The sequence below is a fragment of the Grampus griseus genome (assembly GCF_964374135.1).
Source record: "Grampus griseus genome assembly, chromosome: X".
NCBI lineage: Eukaryota > Metazoa > Chordata > Mammalia > Artiodactyla > Delphinidae > Grampus > Grampus griseus.
Window position 1 is genome coordinate 112,707,107 of NC_138999.1, and position 15,572 is coordinate 112,722,678.

Below are 15,572 nucleotides of genomic sequence, written 5' to 3' on the forward strand. Positions count from 1 at the left end.
AACAGAGAGTAGATTGGTGGTTGCCAGGGGAGGGTGATGGGGGAAGTAGGTGAAGGTGGTCAAAGGGTTCAAACTTCCAGTTAGAAGATTACTAAGCTCTGGGGATGTAATGTATGGCATGGTGACTTATAGTTAACAACATTATTTTGTATACTACTTGACAGTTGCTAAGACAACAGATCTTAAAAGTTAGAAGGACCTGGGTTTGAATTCCCAGCCCTACCACTTCTTAATTATGTGATATTTGGCTCAAATTATTTAACCTCACTGAGCCTTTTTCTGCATTTCTGCAAAATGGAAGAAAAGCAATGTGACCTCAGGGGACCCTTGTAAAGATTTAATAAGGTAACATATACATAGCACTTAGTGGTCCCTGGCACAAAGAAAATGGCACCCATTAACAATAACTATAGTGATAACAATAATTTGCTATCTTTGGAGACAGATTCTAAAGGAACAAGAGAAACATTTATTGTCTGCCGGAGTCCCAACACTGTGTTGGGTACAGACCTACAACAACCTGCAAGTTAGGGAACTCCATTCTCATTTTAAACTGGCACTTGTATTACATATTACAACCCCTTGTGGGTTCTCAAAGGTTCCTTCATAATGAGATGACCATAATTGCTATTATTATTATAGCGGTTGTTATTGTTAGGTTATTCTTAAAAGAGCCTGTCTCCCTGCTGGAGTGAAACTTCAAATGGGGTGGAGGCAGGGAGTTGCTAAAACCACTGCTGTGTATGCTGAGTTCAATAATACGCCCATCTAATGACCCAATCTCATTTCCCATGCCTCTATTTCCTCATTAATTTTTCTGCCGATGTACCATCTGTTTTCCAACTTCCCTCTCTCTTACATGTGCAGAACTTGTGATGAAGAGAAGCCCCAGTCTGGTCGCCCTCACCAAACCCCCCAACTGACAGCCCAAGAGATAGGTAGGGGTAGCCTCAGTTCTAAGTCACCTGAAGCCTGTCTGGGGGCGGGGAATCCGGAAAGAGGAGAGTGGTCACGGACCCGCCCAGTGGCCCGGCCCGAAGCTGGGGAAAGAGCAGGGGTCCACCGACTCGGCGGCTCTCTGCGTCCCCGCCCTCGACCAGATCGGGGAGTCAAGAAGGACTTCCAACACCCGCCAAGTTTCAACTCAAGACTTCTGCGAGGCCGCGTGTGCCCGAGCCCTTGCACGCCTGCCTGCAACGTGGCCGCGTCCGGGACGCCCTCGGACCCCGAGGGTCACCCGAACTCTTCCCTTCTCTCTCCAGGCCGAGCCGTGTTCCAGGCCCCCCTGGCCGCGGGTTCTCCTCTCCGTGGGCCGGGAAAGCCTCCCTCCTCTCGGGCTCCAACCACCCCAGCCGAGCCCCTTCCCTGCGCGGAGCCTTAGCTCTCCTGACACCGCCCGGCTGCAGGGCGGAGGCAGGGCCAGCGGCGGAACCGCCCCCAACCGCCTCCCCGGCCCGGCGAGCAGGCGGGTGGCTGGGGCGCCTCCACCTCCTCTTCCTAAAGCGGCGAGGAGCAGACGAGCGGCATCACTCGAGCCCAGGTCCCGGCCACCGCCACACACGGTGCCCAGCGTTCAGTAGGGGGAGCAGCAGCTGAGGCGGCTGCCACAGCGGCGGGCCGGCGCCAGAAAGGTAGACTGAGTCTCGGGGAGCAGCGCCGCGGACCGCCCACCTCCCGTCCCCGGGCCGCGCGCGCCACCCGCCCCGTAACCCCACTCGTATGTGTCCTTCCAGGCCCCGGTCGAAAAGCCTGGGAGGGCCGCCGACCTACCCCCGGAGGAGGAGCCAGTCGGAGCCCAAGGCGCCACCGCCGCCGAAGCCGCGCGGAGCTGCTTTCGCCTTCATGGCCCACTCACCGGTGGCGGTCCAAGTGCCCGGGATGCAGGTGAGGACGCCCGGGCCTCCCCCGCCGTCCACGTGACTGCCCGGGAGCCGGGGGCGCGCTCCGCGCTGGGCACGGGCGACGAGAGGCGGCCCAGGGCTTCCCCGAAGCCGGGCCGGGTGCTCCGGCCAGGTGACCCGGGAAGAGCGTTCTCAGTGTTTCCCGGCGTGTAAGCTAGGTGGTGCACTGCGCCGGCCGGGCGCGGAGGGACTGGGGGCGCGGCGAGGTGGGGATGCTGGGGGGCGAGGGGGGGTGCACAAAATAGCCCGGAGCGAGACACCTGCGCCGGCTGAGCGTGGTGCGGTTGGGGGTTGGAGGTGGGAGCACTTAACTTGGGAGAGATGGAGGTGTCTCGGAAATCGTGGGGTAAAACGCAAGTGGTGCTCCCCCCTCACACACACACACACACACACACACACACACACACACACACACACACACACACACGACACAAGTTGGGGCGGAGCAAGGCAACGGGGTGTCGGTGGTGGCGGCTTTGAATTGGGCTCTTCCTGTATGCGTAGAGCAAAGAGCGAGGTGACTTCTTTTCCCCTTTTGGTGCTGCTGCTTCAGGGCCAAGTTGTATCTCGCTCCCCCAACCTGGTCCAGCCCATAGGGTGGCGTGAGAAATGCAGGGTCCTAAGTTAGAGTAGCGGAGGTGATGACTCCCCCGCCCCGCCCCCTGCCTTTCCCACAGGAGGTCTGTTGCAATGCGGTTAAAGGAAGCTTTTTGTCCTGAACAAGGGACTACTTGCCTGGGACCCAACTTTTTACTCGACATCTTCCCAGCTCTCTCCCATTATATTTTCATTTTATTGAAGAAGAAATAAGCTATGGCCACACACTTTTTATGCTGTTATGTTTTTAAATCGGTGCATTTCAAGCTATCTACTAAATGTTATCCAAGTTTACTGACTTTTAAGCGTTCACATTTTATTTTTTTTCCTTTGCTAGACAGCCTAAACAACCTATTTATGAATAGGTCAGAGACTAGAAACACTTAAGCCTCATTACCTTCTAAAAATGTGAAAGCAAACTTTTTCTACGTTCAGAAAAAATGTTTAGAGTAGTAAACAGCTTATGTTTCTAGTAGAAATCAAAGTGCTATGGATTGGGGCCTCAGTTTACTAATTAATTAATGGAATTCATTTTTTTAAAAAAGCAGTTGGTTACATTTGATGCATGGTCACACAAAAAAGGGGACTTTTAAAATACTTTCCCCCAAAAGGACCGTTTGTGTCGGACATATATCTGACCTAGGACGCCTGTGTCTCCTAAGCACCAGGCCTTTTAGCTAAATATAGGGCAAGTCTGGGTTGAGTCCCAGGAAGTCGCTGTGTAGTTAATAAAAAAGAAAGGAAGAAAAAGGGAAATGAGAAATATTAGGGCCTTTTTATAGGTTGATCCATTCAAGCTTTACAAAATGCCTCAAACTTCCTTCTTCTCACGCCACCCCCCTCCTTCCCTCCCTCTTTCCCCCAGCCACTGCCCCTCACCCCATTCATTCAGTTCTGCCTTTGATTATATCAAGAGAATTAGTAATTTGCATTACTAACTACAGTTTTGCTCTGTCTGATGTGGAAGAAAGTGCGAAATTTTTCCCACCGTGCTCTCCTTTCCATTCTGTGAAGAGTAGAACGTTACGGATGTGTAGTTTGTCTCTGAGGGTCTCGGTACTTCTCTCTCCATTGTGTGCACGCGCTGCCTGCGTGCGTGCGTCAGCAGATTGAGTGCCTCCCGTTCATCAAGTTTGTGATTCTGGGGAACTCTGTGTGCTGAGGAGAAAATGGTTTCTGGTCTTTATTTCATTTGTCTTGACTTTATTTGATTTATATGGTTTCTGGTCCTTATTTGATTTGTCTTTATTTGATTTATATGGTGTAGGAACTGCTTGCTGTTCAGTATTTATTATGGCTCCCTGCTTTGTTTCATTATCTGAGTTCCCTATCTCTTGAATTTTAAAATCTTAATTAAGGTGGTTTAGAATGTGAATCACATATTTTGAAAGATAAATTCTGCTTTTCACTTTATGTCTGCCCAAAGTTGTGATTACTTTGTCTACCCTGATTTGGGGAGGGCAATCATCTCAATATTAGAAAAGAGGAGAGGAATATTTATTTGTCATTTTCTCTGTCTGAATGAAATGGTAAATTCTTAACTTCTTATTTCCATTTTCTTTGTATATGTGGTTCTTATGCATTTGGTGCAACACAAAAGTTTTCCACTTTTAAAATTGTGGAGTATCCTAAAAATAAATTTGATGGCATGCAGTGCGACTCTTGAGCCTAGACTACTTTGACTATTCTTTTGTTTAAAAATATTGCAGATGAGATGCAGAAATATATCACGAGCTTGTAGAATTCTCCTCGAGTTTTGTGAAAGAGGGGCAACTTTTAGACCTATAGAGTAGTAAGAAAACGTGAGTTAGCCATGTGTTCTTGAAATTCATGTATAGTATTTCCACAAATCTGGGTGAAGTGGTCGACCGGCCTATAACTTTTTAACAGTTTATTTTAGGGAATTATGAAGATTGATGGAAAAAATGATTTTTCCAGAAATAAAAACAAATTTACTTTATCCACAGTGTTTTTCTCCCCCCTGAGGAGAGACGTGAAGTCGAGCTACCTGTTCTATCACTTAAGACTTCCAGCATTCCTGACTTTCAAACAAAGAAATTTCTGTTGCCACTAGTTTAAAATAGAAAAGAAACTTGGAGTGACGAAAGAAAACCCAGGATTTGGTCCAGTTCAAACCCTTCCTTGTGAATTAGTTATTCAGACTCATATTGTTAATATTTCTTAATATTGTGGTAATGAACTTTTTGCCATATTACACCAAATGTGGAGGGTATGAATTTTTTGGGTACTTAATTTGTGCTTACTTCTCTAGTATATAACTAATTTTCCATACCAGGAGCTAAACTCTTGAAAAATATTTAAAGCACAACTTAAAAAAATAAGCCAATAAACCTGTTTCTTTCCACTCAAATATTTACTCTTTAATGATTTAAAACATGTTTTTTCTTTGAAGTTCTCAGTTGTAAATCATACTTAAGTTTAAGATATTTCCCCTTAGAACCTGCATTAGTATTTATGAAGACAAGTGTTCTAAATTGGGTGTTAAATCTTTCATAAAATGTGGGTGGGAGAATAAGGTTAAATGTTGAATTAGAGTACTAAGTATTATTATGTTATGCTTTGTGTTATGCCTTTTGTGAAAGAATTTTTTAAACTTCCTGCTAAAGAATTTAAACATTAGTCTTCATGTATCTTTAAATATGATCAGGGTGGTACAGTTTGTAAATGGTTGTTATTTGAGATGTGATATGGAAATGAAGTTTAAGGATTAATGAACACTTTATTGGAGACTTTTATCTAAGAGTTGGAAAACATTGCCTTGCATTGGTGAACCTAGTTACTGGATTCTGGGAAGGATACAGAAGTATACTACATGATGTCTGCCCTTAAAGATCTTAAAATGTTGTTGGGGAGATAAATCTAGCACATGAAATATCAAATAATGCAAAATCTGTGATACTTACTCTATAATAGAAGTTGCTGACTGGAAGAGTTGAAGGCTTGCCCCCAAAGGATTTTTAGGATCCATATTGGGGAGGGCATTTCCAAGCAGGGAAATACCCTGAGCAAGTGTGTGCACGCACACGATCTTTGAGCGTCGGATAAAATCACTTGACCTATGATGAAGAATTACACTAGAGAAATAATAGGGGGTAAGATTGGAAAACTTGACTGCGTCCAGATTATGGTGGTTCTTGAATGCTAGGGAAGGGTTTTGGCCTTCAGACTAGCCACTAAACATTTCTAAGTAAGGGAGGCTCAACAAACAAAGTTGTATATAGGAAGAGAAATCTTAAGATTGGTTGAATGGATGAGCTGGAGGATTGAGAGACTTGAGGCAGTTTGATCTACTGAGACTATTTCAACAAGGTATTCATATCTGTACAGATGTAATGGACCTTGCATTGACTGATTGCCTTCCCTATGCTTAGTACTATGAGGTAGAAAATATAATTACCAGACTTGTAATTAGCTAGTTACAGGAGGAAGAATCGAAGCTTTTGTGATGTTGAATATGGGCAACTGGGACAATTATGGTACATCCAAAAGAAATCGGAAAGTCAGGGAGAAGAGCCAGATCCAGTAGAACATTAATGATTTCTGTTCTAGGCTTGTGAAGTTCGAGGTAACAGTGGGATGACAAAATAAAAATGTAGAGCTGTATGTCTGTTATCTTGATTGTGGTGATGGTTTCAAAGGTGTATACATATGTCCAAACCCATCAAATCGTATACATTAAATATGTACAATTTTTTTTGTATCTCAACATGCCTCAGTAAAGCTGTTTTTAAAAATGTCCAGCGAATACTTGAAGATATAGATCTGGAGCTCTGGTCATTCATCAGACATTTACTGAGCATTTACTATATGCCAGTTTCTTTACTTGAAACTGAAGGGTGGGAGCCACCAAGGAGGGAAAGGTCATAATGCCAGAGAGCATGTGGAAGTGAGGGGCCTTGTGAGGCAGGAAGCATAGGTGGAGGGTTGGCTTGTAAGAAAAGGAAGGGTGACTTAAGATGCATGGGGGGGGGGGGCTTCCCTGGTGGCACAGTGGTTGAGAGCCCGCCTGCCGATGCAGGGGACATGGTTTCATGCCCCGGTCCGGGAAGATCCCACATGCCGCGGAGCGGCTGGGCCCGTGAGCCATGGCCGCTGAGCCTGCGCATCCAGAGCAACGGGAGAGGCCACAACAGTGAGATGCCCGCGTACCGCAAAAAAAAAAAAAAAAAGCATGGAGGGATGAGAAAATGTGTCAGGATCGGGAAGGAGTTAACTGGGGTGGGGGGACTTCTTAATTTAACTCTCATCATGAAACCTAAATTGGAGAAAGAGTTCAGTTTGGTGTCAGAATCTAGTATGTAGGCTTCTTACCTTCCTTCCACCTTCTGAAAGGACTGATCACCTTTGCAATTTGAGGTGGAAAGAGGTAGAGAGCAATGCTTGCACTCATAGATAAAGCCAAACCATTGTCCTCGTTGGTGGGAAGCATATTCAGAGATGTTGAATATGCTAATGATAGTGGCAGAAGAGCAGCTGAAACAGAATAATCAAAGACAACTGTGAGCTGGGAGAGTTGGAGGTAGTTGCAGGGTATGGGGTAAGCAGGCTGGGGGCTGAACGGAGAGTAAACAGGAATTGGGCATGGTAGGACATGTGCCTTGAACACTCATGAGGGTCTAAAAATGGCACATGAGGACAAATGTCCATCATGTACCTCCCTTGCTTGAGTTATAGAAAATGAGAGAATATAATTTAGCTGGTACCTAGGAACCATTGAACATTGTGATACTGTGTTTTTTTATTCTGCCTTTCATTTATTCAGTGACCTTGAGCAAATCATCTACAAAATGGGGAATAATAAAAGCTGCATTTCCTTTGCCTCAGTGAGTGCTATTAGGATGAATTAGCTATCATCTGTGGAGTATATTTTGAACTCCTTCATCAAAGGTGTTATGATGTATGTGGGCAGTTCATCCTACAGAACAATGCTAGGCTAATCACATGAAAACACTGTCATTATCCCCTCTCACTCCTGCTTGACAACCCATGTTTTTCTATTGAAATCCAGCCTCCCCACCCCCCCCAAAACACCCACACACATACCACCACCACCAGACCCAAAGTCTCCTGCTCAGCTTTCCAGACTTTCTGTTATCTGGCTCCTCTCTACAGATCTGTACTTAGTTATTTCTACTCCCCAACAAGAAATCCCTTTTGTTCTACCATGCCAGTTGCAATTCAGCAATCACTGACTGGCCAAATGCTACCTGATTTTCAAGGTCTCCATCTTGCTTTCCCCATGAACTTTCTCTGAATGTTCCAGGCTACAGAAATCACTCCCATTTCCAAGCACCTGTTATATCCCTTGTCAGTAGCAGACAGTCCAGTCCTTGATTTATATACTGCCTTAGATTTTCCCTAATTATATATGTTATACTTGTCTCCCAAACTAGGTTGTAAATTTCTTGAAAGCAGGGACCATGTATCTTACTTTTATTTATACCGTTAGGTATGAATTATATGTAAAAGTGTAGGCTAGTGAGTGCAGTACATATAGACTAGACTTTTCTGACTTTTTTCCATTCTGTTTCTGTAAATATATTGTGTAATGCTTGAATTCTTCTAGCTCATGAAGGCTAATTTATGTGTGTACAATGTAGACATTTTATACTTAGTAAAATGATTTTAATATATTACATGTAATAGGTCTAACAAAATATACTTGTAACTAATCAGCTGTCCACACACTGAAGCTCTCATTCTCATCTTGCAAGACCTTTGAGAGAAAAAGAAGCCCTCATTGCTTTCCTAGTAACTAGGGCTGATTTCAGACAAATTTATGGCTTTGGGAGAAATAACCTCTTGTTCCTTCCCTTTGTTCCCCCGTCCCCCAAATATACAAACAAATAAATAAAAGAAACTTCTTTACTTCTCTGTCCCAGCCGTCACATTAGAAAGAATCTGATACATTTCACTGATATTAAGGTGTTTTTGATTAATGGCTCACTATGTGACCTCTCCCATGGATGTTCACATGTTACAGGAAGTAATGCCTTTTAAAAAGAAATATAATAGTAGAATTTCAAACTGCTTGGTGATAATTTTTGAATGAATTGTATCTTTTGAAAGAGTCGTGGTTTTACTCATTTGTTGCTAGAAAGCAGAGTTAGGAGAACAAAAACTAACACTATTATTAGGTGTGATGCAACAAACTCCTTTTCATTTCTTGTAGTTAAGACCCAAAGAATTTCTACCACAGGTACATATAAAACAATGTCTCTGGAGGAATGCCATGAGGTAACTCATTTTTAAAAGAACAAAAATCAATAAAATATGCACAGCTAAAATTTTCATTCCATCTTATGTACATTTCTCATTTGGTCATCTGCCACTTTAGACCAAGGTGTTATATGGTAGGGACCACAGAAAGCAAACATTTAAATAAGATATTAACTAATTCCTCTCAACAATCCTATGAAATAGGAAGAGTTCTCCAATAGGAAAATGACTTCAAATTTATATTTAAAAACAGAAGAGCATATTGCTGGCCAACTCTACCCATCATCCTCTTTGTTGTCCCTCCCCCAAATCCCATATATTTCAAGCAGATCTTCTGACATGCACATTCAGAGAAACCAGGAAACCTAGTGCAGAGCAGATCCCGTCCTTCTCCTCTATTCCTGCTTGTCTCTCCCCATTACCTCTCACCAGCATTTACCTTACTGGGGATAGAGCTATACTCTCCCTCAGCCTTTTCTGGACTTGTTCCAGCATACTTCTGACAGCAGCCCGCTGGCCTTTCTTTTCCTTCGTTTATCATACGATCATGGATTAGAATGATTCGTGTCCTAAAATATTGGATTAGCCGTTGGTATGACAGCTTTGGATATTCTAGCAAAATATGAACAAAATTGTGGTTCATACTTCCTGGGGACTAGAGTAAACAAAACTATAGACAGCTTAGGTGTAAGAGTTAAAAATATTCTAATTATCTTTTAAAAAATGTCCACTCTCCTCCTTTTTGATCAAGTACCTTCAAGAATGTGCTGCTGAGGAAATCCAAGGCATTGTGTTTTTATCTTTTTCTCATGAAAAATGTTTACAGATAAAAACTTCTCAACCTTTCTTTAAGATCCTTGTAACAGAGATCGTGTGTTCGTAGTGGTATTTTTTCCCCTCTTCCCCTTTCACCTGTTTTATAAAAAAGTGAGGAAAAGAAATCTGTAAAACCCTATCAATTTAAAATGTAAAGGACTGAAAAAAGTAGGGTTCAAATCAACTATCATTGAATTTTTCAATTTGTTTATTACAGAACAATAGAGTGTCTAGCTGAAGAATAACAGTTGCTTTGAATTATAGAAATAGCTTCCCAGTATCAACTTAATGAAGTTTTTACTGGATTTGAAATCCATACCATACTAGATATGTTAGGGAATTTCTAAGCACACTAGTGAATTACTCTACCAGATTTCAATAGTGCCTAGTAACACAATCCTAGGAGTGAATTTTTGGCAGGTGGAGTAAAGACTTCAAGGACATTTAGACGCATCCAGATTTTTCTTTGAAAATGCATTTTTGAGTTGCTCTGTTAGTGCCTTTTCATCCCCCTCCCCCGGCTTTCCATTAAGCCATTGGCTTTGGGACATATCACTTTACAGTATGTTATATTAAGCTAGGATTTAACTGCTTGCTGCAGTATAGTATAAATAACATAGCAGTGGGTGATGGGGAAGGGATGGGCAACATAGATAATCAAGTGGGGCATAAGTTGTTATTAATGCAAGAAAATTTGGGGCAGCTGAGCCAGTAGAAACCATAAAGTCATAATTTCTTCCCAGAGCTAGGTTCATCATTATTGTTGCCCCCTAGAGCTGGGAAAGTTTCTGGCCTCCCTGGTCTCAATTTCCTGCTGCCTGCCTTAACTTTAAGTAGAAGCATAAAAGAAACCAATCAGCAAAGCATGCACACATGCTACTAAGTATAGGGATAGAAAATAGAACTTTGACCTCTTGTGGTTAAGGAGACTACAGTCAGTGTGTCTAGCAGCCTCAGGGAAAGAAGCATATTTCAAATGTATGCTTTTTAAGTGCTACCAACCCCATGGGAAGAACAGTTAGCAAGCTCATTAATTAGGGTCCTGTTTGCTTCTCTAGTTTTATTTCAAATCCTTTGTTTGAACTTTGCTCTGAGCCTTCCTATGTGCCTGTCAGTTAATGGTAATATATTAGACTTTCCCAAGTTGGACGCTGGTGATCCAGGTTTAATGTCTTTACACGCTTAGTCTTCATGAAACAGCTAGGTGTGATTTAAGCTAGAAAATTATTAGCAGCAAAGTTTGGAAGACCCACATTGTGTAGGACATAGTGCTTGATACCTGTCTTTGAGATACAAAAAGCACAAAGGAGTCCCTGACCTCAAGAAGTTTATACTGAAACTGAAGAGATTAGACACATTTAGGCATCTAACAATGCAGAGCAATAGTAATGAATCCCAAATGTGATAGAAACGGACATAGCAGCATTCCAAGGAACATCAGACTAAGGAAGGGAATTATCATTTATAGAATGCCTTTATGCTAGGCACTTGTGCTTTTGTCACTGCACTACCTTGCTTCTAGGCAGGACATCCCTGAACAGACCCTTAAAGGAGAGTGGGAGACAGGCAGGAGAAAAGGCATAAAGGGACACACACAAGGTTCCTTCCATAACAGAGGTGTGAGGTAGGTGCTTGTTGCCATGAACTACGTTAGGACCAAATTATGAAAGGCCTTGAATGCCAGACTGAGACAGTTATTTTTAACTCAGTCTACAGCAAGTTGTTGTTGTTGTTTTTGTTGTTGTTTTTTAATCAAGAAAGTCAACTGATGAAAGCAATGGCTCGTTGTCTGTTTTTGGAAGATTACATTAGGCTTCCAACCTAACAGGCTGGGTTGGAGAGGGAAAGGCTAGATATAATAAGTGGATGTTGTAATAGCCCAGGCTTTAGCTGTTAAGGGTGTGATCTAGGGCAGTGATGGTCAAGCTTGAGCATGTATCAGAACCACCTGGAGTGTTTGTTAAAACACAGATTGCCAGGCCTCACCTCCAGAGTTTCTTGTTTTCTTTTCCTTTTTTTTTAAACATCTTTATTGTAGTATAATTGCTTCACAATGTTGTGTCAGTTTCTGCTGTATAACAAAGTGAATCAGCTATATGTATACATATATCCCCATATCTCCTCCCTCTTGCGTCTCCCTCCCACCCTCCCTATCCCACCCCCCTAGTTGGTCACAAAGCACCGAGCAGATCTCCCTGTGCTGTGCAGCTGCTTCCCACTAACTGTCTATTCTACATTTGGTAGTGTATATATGTCCATGCCACTCTCTCACTTCGTCCCATCTAACCCTTCCCCCTCCCCATGTCCTCAAGTCCATTCTCTACGTCTGCATCTTTATTCCTGTCCTGCCTCTAGGTTCATCAGAACCTTTTTTTTCTTTTAGATTTCATGTATATGTGTTAGCATACGGTATTTGTTTTTCTCTTTCTGACTTACTTCACTCTGTATGACAGACTCTAGGTCCATCCATCTTACTACAAATAACTCAGTTTTGTTTCTTTTTATGGCTGAGTAATATTCCATTGTATATATGTGCCACATCTTCTTTATCCATTCATCTGTCGATGGACATTTAGGTTGCCTCCAGAGTTTCTGATTCAAGTAGGTCTGCAGTGTCCGTGAATTTGCCTTTCTAATGAGTTCCCAGCTGCTCCGTTGGTCTGGGGACCACTCTGAGCACCATGTAAGGAAGACTTGACAGACCTTGGTGACTAATTGGATATGGGAAGGGCAAAAACATGAGGGGAGAGTAAAGACTCAAAGATATTGTTGAGTTTGGGAGAAAATGGGTTATTTTTAAAACTTGAATTTGAAACACTGGCCACACAACCAAGCAGAAGCAATTAGTAACAGGTTTGTTCAGCAGTGAAGATGGAGATGGGAGGTCCTACATGGAGAGACATAGTAGATGAAATTGCGAGAAATCAAAATAACATGATTTTCAATCATCCTTCCAAGAAGCTGAACTCAATTTTGTATTAAGTTTTGTAGCTTCCAAAATCTCGCCGTCACCCACTTCTGTGCTCCTTGATCCAGGTAGGTTTGACAGCTCAGTAAATGCTCTTCAAATGCAAACACTTTTATTAAGAACATGAAATCTATTTATGCTTATACTTGTGAAAATGCAGTTTGGCTAAAGTGAAATAAAATGCCAATTTCCTAAATGCCAGTAAGTGGCACCATTTACCCCAAAGATAGACATTTTAAAGACTTTTTCCAATTTTGATACATATCATCAATTCTGTTGTACAGAATCCCTTTCCCTCACTCTGTATTCCCCCCCAACAAAACCCGGATGTAATAACTCTGAGCTACTATTATGTCAAAAATACCCATTCAAAGTTATCATATTCCAAAGCCACCTTGTGTTTACATATGGAAATTCTTGGAGGGGAGAGGAAGTTACTTCTGAATCATTAAGGAAATATCAAACCACTTCCTAAATGGCCTTTCTTACTCCAGCTTCTGCTCTCTAAAATATTCTCTATACCTGTCAGATTAATATATTGCCATTTGCCAACAGGTGCCATGTAGGAAAGCTCAGAGCTCAGTTTAAACAAAGGATTAGAACTGAAAATAAGAGAAGCAAATGGGCCTACTTAATGAGTTTGCCAACACCAAACAATGTGAGCAAACTTGATTCCCCACTTCATTCACCAGTCTTGGACCTAAGTCACTTTTCAATTTCTAAAATGAACACACAGCTAACAAAACCGAAATTATCCTTCAGAATCGAAGATGTGCCACCAGTGAGGATGTTCAAAAACATGTGTAGAAATGTACCTCTAAACACATTTTAGGTGATGTTTAATTACCATTAAAATAAGTTCCTTGAGTACCTAGGGGACTTTCTCCCCCTTTAGGCAATACAACTTGTTTGGGTGTAAAATTCTGATATGTTTACCTTATACCTCTCACCTCTTTTGGGGTAGCTATCTCTTTTCCAGGATACTTAGTTACTTTTGTGACCCATTTTTCATTATTTTGGACGGTAAATTAAGTTTTCATTGGGGAAAATTGATGGGGGCTGTGTGTATATGCACATGAAATGTATATTGTACATGAAGTATATTTTGTGTTTGAAAACACTTTTGATCTATTCAAGAAAATGAGGCTCAACATTGGCCAGTAGAGTTTTTAGTCAGCTGTACCAAATTTAGACATAACTATTTTAAAAAGTAGAAAAGTGCATTGTCAAAATAAAAATGGGTAAAAGATAGGATGGTCACTAAGTTCAAGAAGCAGAAAATGATGATTTGGTAATGTCATTTAAGAAGGTCTGACCCCAATAAAGATGTTAAAAAAAAAAAAGAAGGTCTGCATATAAAAGGAATTCAGTAAAATTGATGTAAAAATTATGTACTCAGTAAAAATTATGGTATCCATGGATTTGCTAAATATTTTTATTATATAGAGTTCTTTACCACCTTTAGAAAGATTTATAAAAATCTTTAAATATGTATTTATAAAAGGTAAATACATATGCATATATGTACCTATGACTAAATACATAACAGTGTTATGAGGATTTTACACGTTGCAGTTTTATCATCACTAGTTCCTTTTTCTGTCTTTAATATTTAAACTATTACTATCCTTAAAGAAATTGGACTCACAGCAGTCTATTCCATACAGGAAACAGGTCATGGAAAACAACTTTTAATGAAATTCAGTACCAGTGTTAAGCTGTTTTAGTGAATTAGAATTGGATTGAACATTACGTAGGATTATATTTATCAAGATTCTCAATTCTCTGCTTAATTTCTCCCGTAGAATAGTCTTACAGAGAATCATTGCATCAAAGGAACTGCTTTTGATAGATATAAATCTGTTTACCTATTAGTAAAATCAGAGGCATGTGAGTAGTATACAAATGACTTCTGGTTAACAGAAACTTGTGATCATTGTCTAAGCTCTTATTTTGAAGCTAAAATTGTTATAGGTACTTTACACTAGATTCTAAGGTGATAGGGAATGGAGGGGGTTAGGGCATTGGATTCTGTTTTAGTGGCAAACAAAATCTCATACAGGAGAGCTGCTTTTTTTTTTAACTATTTATCTCTTCATGAAAAATGGTGACTGTCACTGAAAGATCTTTTTTTTACTCTGTCACAGGCTTCCCAAAGGGTACATAAAATGAAAACGTGGGATTTAACTAGTTAAATAGTGAATCAGGTTTTAGCATAGGTGACACCTCCATCGTCATCTTTTCGGACTGTGATTTCTGGTAATAGCAAGTGAAAAAAAACTATCACCGCTGTTGCTATGGCTCTTCTATGTGCTGAGGTTCAGGCATCGTTTTGGAGGCTGCAGTGTAAACCGTGCTTTGGGAAGGTAGAATTTCATAATACCAGAGGATTTCTGCTGCTCATGAGCAGACAGAAAATGTAGGTGAGGGAAAAGGTGTTGGACACTGGAAGAAGAGAAAGACAGTATTTCCTAGGAAGGGAAAAAGTAGTCTTTTGCTTTATAGATTGAGAATTCTCTCTATATTTTTTAGAATGGGAAATTTCTCTACTTTCTGCAGAGAGGAGAAAAAGCTAACAGAAAAGGAAATTGGGGAGGTAATAGTAATTCATTTCTTTCTTGTTGCTTATGACTTCTGTGATAAAAGTTACATTTACGTAATCGACTTGTTATGGCAAGAAAATGTAAAGAGTCTTTTGTGGTTGGGAGAAAGCTTGTGAAAGATCAGGGGGAAGAGCTGACATCATAGGGATGGTGATTTCAGCTGCTTTTCTGTTTACGATGTGCAATTTTGGCGGCGTGTGTACTGCACCAATAAATTGTTTCTAGACACTTGGAGTCATTTTGGGTGGCCTTTTTTTCCCTCTGTAGGCAAAATGAATACTTTTCATTAACAAGGAAAAGTGCCAGATTATCACTGGATTATATCTGACTAATTTGGACTGTTATTTGGGGATGGGGAAGGGGAGGCTAAAGAGAAGAAATCTTTCTTCCAAATGACTGGAATTAATATGATTGTTACTTTTCCAGTAGGTTCTGGCCTTAAAATTC

The 15,572-nt window shown here is 41.3% G+C and overlaps 1 protein-coding gene across 1 annotated transcript in view; it reads left to right on the forward strand.

The window, feature by feature from the left end:
* Positions 1-1,531: 1,531 nt before the first annotated feature.
* STK26 (serine/threonine kinase 26) overlaps positions 1,532-15,572 on the forward strand; it is a 64,926-nt gene continuing 50,885 nt past the window's right edge. Inside the window, exons 1-2 of the mRNA XM_082680647.1 lie at positions 1,532-1,631; positions 1,734-1,884. Of these exons, the coding sequence (XP_082536773.1) occupies positions 1,843-1,884 (42 nt within the window). The 5' untranslated portion in view covers positions 1,532-1,631; positions 1,734-1,842. The remainder of the gene's footprint in view (positions 1,632-1,733; positions 1,885-15,572) is intronic.